This window comes from Gastrolobium bilobum, unplaced genomic scaffold (assembly GCF_033153095.1).
Source record: "Gastrolobium bilobum isolate Gb01-03AN ecotype WA unplaced genomic scaffold, APGP_CSIRO_Gbil_v1 utg18793, whole genome shotgun sequence".
NCBI lineage: Eukaryota > Viridiplantae > Streptophyta > Magnoliopsida > Fabales > Fabaceae > Gastrolobium > Gastrolobium bilobum.
In genome coordinates this window covers 118,416-120,955 of record NW_026896748.1, presented here as the reverse complement: position 1 = coordinate 120,955, position 2,540 = coordinate 118,416, and the positions used below count along the sequence as shown (strand labels likewise).

Below are 2,540 nucleotides of genomic sequence, written 5' to 3'. Positions count from 1 at the left end.
TAATTAAGAGTTGAGGTACAAATAATACTAATAACTAAATTTAAAGATAATAGTTGGATGAAATAAAGTGATAAAAAATATTCATACATTCAAAAAGTTAAAAAAAAATATGCTCAATATATCACTCTATTAAAAGTTACAATGAAATTCCAGCTTCTTATTGTACATAATTGAGTTATCTATATACTACACACACAAACATGACACAATAGTTTCCACACATACATGGTACATTTCAAATTGAAATTCTTTCCTCAAATTTCTCTTTTTGTAATCTTAACCTTCAAACCATGCTTCATAAGAAGTACAATGGAAAGGCTCGGGGTAGGAACATAACCTTCCACCACATGGACACGATAATTGCTCAAAATAGCAGTTGCCACAATCTTCATTTGAATGAAGGACAAGTCTTTTCCCAAGCAAATCCTTGGTCCTGCATTAAAACTGATGAATTTGTAGGATGGTTCATAAACAATGCCTCCTCTCTTAGAGATCCATCTCTCTGGCTTGAATTCCAAACAATCTTTTCCCCATGTTTCTTCAAGTCTCCCCATTGTATACAAAGAAAATAATATCGTAGTTTTAGGATTAACAATGTGACCACTTGGAAGTATATCACCATTAATTGCTTGCTTGCTCTCAAAAGGAATAGGAGGGAAAAGCCTGAGAGCTTCACATATAGCACCGTGAAGATAAGCTAGTTTTTTCACCTCATCCACGCCTAAAACCCCTTGCTTAATATTGTCCCCAAAATTTTCTTTGATCTCTTCAAGAATCTTGGCTTCCACTAATGGGTGTGTAGAAACAAGCCAGAAGAACCAAGTGAGTGCTGAAGCTATAGTATCTCTCCCTGCTACAAAAAGATTGAATGCTGCGTCCCTTAGAAACTTGTCATCATGTAATTGCCCTTTGTCTTCTCTCATCAAAGCTGTAAGCAAGTCCACGTGAGACTCAGCCGTTTCATTTTTGTTGTTCTTTCTTAACTCTTGTTGCTTTGACGCTATACATGCATAAAGGAATTCATCAAATGTTTTACATGCTTCTGTGAGCTTCTTCTCTAGACCTATTTGAAGCCATTTCTGCAACTTCCAAACACTTTTTGGCACTGCGTGTCTGTAGAATATACACTCCTCTGCTTCTGTAAAAGCCTTCTCACATTCAACTTCTGGGAAATCAATGGAAAGACAATTAGGATCATGTCCAAGAACTATGGAGCATATGTTATCAAATGTGAAACGGTTGAACACATCTTGGAGATCCACCACAATCCCTTGTCTTTGAACATGATCCAATATTGGAAGCAAGCTTCTCTCAACCTTATTCTGAATGGTTTTCACAAGAAACACCTCAAAGCTTCTCTGTTTAAACAAAGAATGGAACAAAGACCTGTTGTATATCCATGTCTCTGAATCAGCAGTGAATATCCCATGTCCGAAAGGTTGAAAAATCTCACGAAACTCTGACCCTTTAACGTAGTTGTCAAAGTTCTTGCTGAGAATGTGGTGCACGTTGATGGGGTCACAAGTGACCATATAGTTCATGTTGGTGAACCAAGGTCCTGTGAACTCACCAGTGCAACCATTTGGTTTCAAAACATCGGATGCAAAATCATGAATTCGAGACAAGTTACATAGGACTCGTGGTAACATACCAAGGAAAGGCCAGTCTATGAAGAAGGGGTATTTGCAACATTGTCTTCGATGGAAGAAGTATAGGAAACAAAGAAATGCTGCAATTATTTGTGCATAGGCAAACGTATTGGCCATTGGATATATTTGAGATGGCTTTAGATGTGGTTGTTCTATGATTTTCTTTTGTGGGTGTATGCCTCTTTATAAAGAGCCATAGCCCAAAAGTTAGCCCCAAAAGGTGATGTTTACTAACCACTGGATTTAGTCCACCAACTATTTTAAGTAGGAAATGACATACGTCAACATGAATGATGTGGCTCTCTTCCAACCTCTTGTAATTAAAAACTTACGTGCATTGCTCTCTTATGTTTTTTCTTTTTTAAATGAAAATTTGTTCTTGAATGCAATATCAAATCATCATTATATGCTACTTTTTTTTGGTAGTTTAAGGGCAATAGCCCCAAAAGGCCAAAACCCAACTCATGAACAAGTCTAACGACACCTAGTGTGACGTTGTCTTTCTACTTCAGTAAAGTCTGCTAAGTAGTACATACTAAGACCTTACTTTAGTAGACCTTTGTCATAAGTCTACCATGTATCAGCTTCCACATGAAAATTTTTATTCGTTGCAGTCCTTTCCATTGCCGTAGCTTATTATTCCATGTGCTCACATTATATCCCTGTGTTATATCATTGTATCCTTTGCTCCCATGAGCTCAGCGTATGCACTTTTCATGAATGATTGTCCTTCCTTTATACCTTGCCATCCATATATTTATCAGGCCCATCATCCATCCTCCTCACGAGGGGGGAGGTAGCTTTTTATTACCTGTACCACATTTTGGGGCAGCCACTCTTATAGATATGTTGTTTCCCAGTTCCCATCTACATTTACCATCTCTTTTAATT

At 37.4% G+C, this 2,540-nt stretch overlaps 1 protein-coding gene across 1 annotated transcript; it reads right to left on the bottom strand.

Annotated features, from left to right (window-relative positions):
* Positions 1 to 254: 254 nt before the first annotated feature.
* Positions 255 to 1,766, bottom strand: LOC133301832 (alkane hydroxylase MAH1-like). The gene has a single exon (XM_061501530.1). It carries the CDS (start codon positions 1,764 to 1,766, stop codon positions 255 to 257), a length of 1,512 nt encoding a protein of 503 aa, XP_061357514.1.
* Positions 1,767 to 2,540: the final 774 nt, after the last annotated feature.

Bases quoted from the DNA above. Each gene is read 5' to 3' on its own strand.
- LOC133301832 (XM_061501530.1), bottom strand. From the start codon at position 1,766: ATGGCCAATACGTTTGCCTATGCACAAATAATTGCAGCATTTCTTTGT.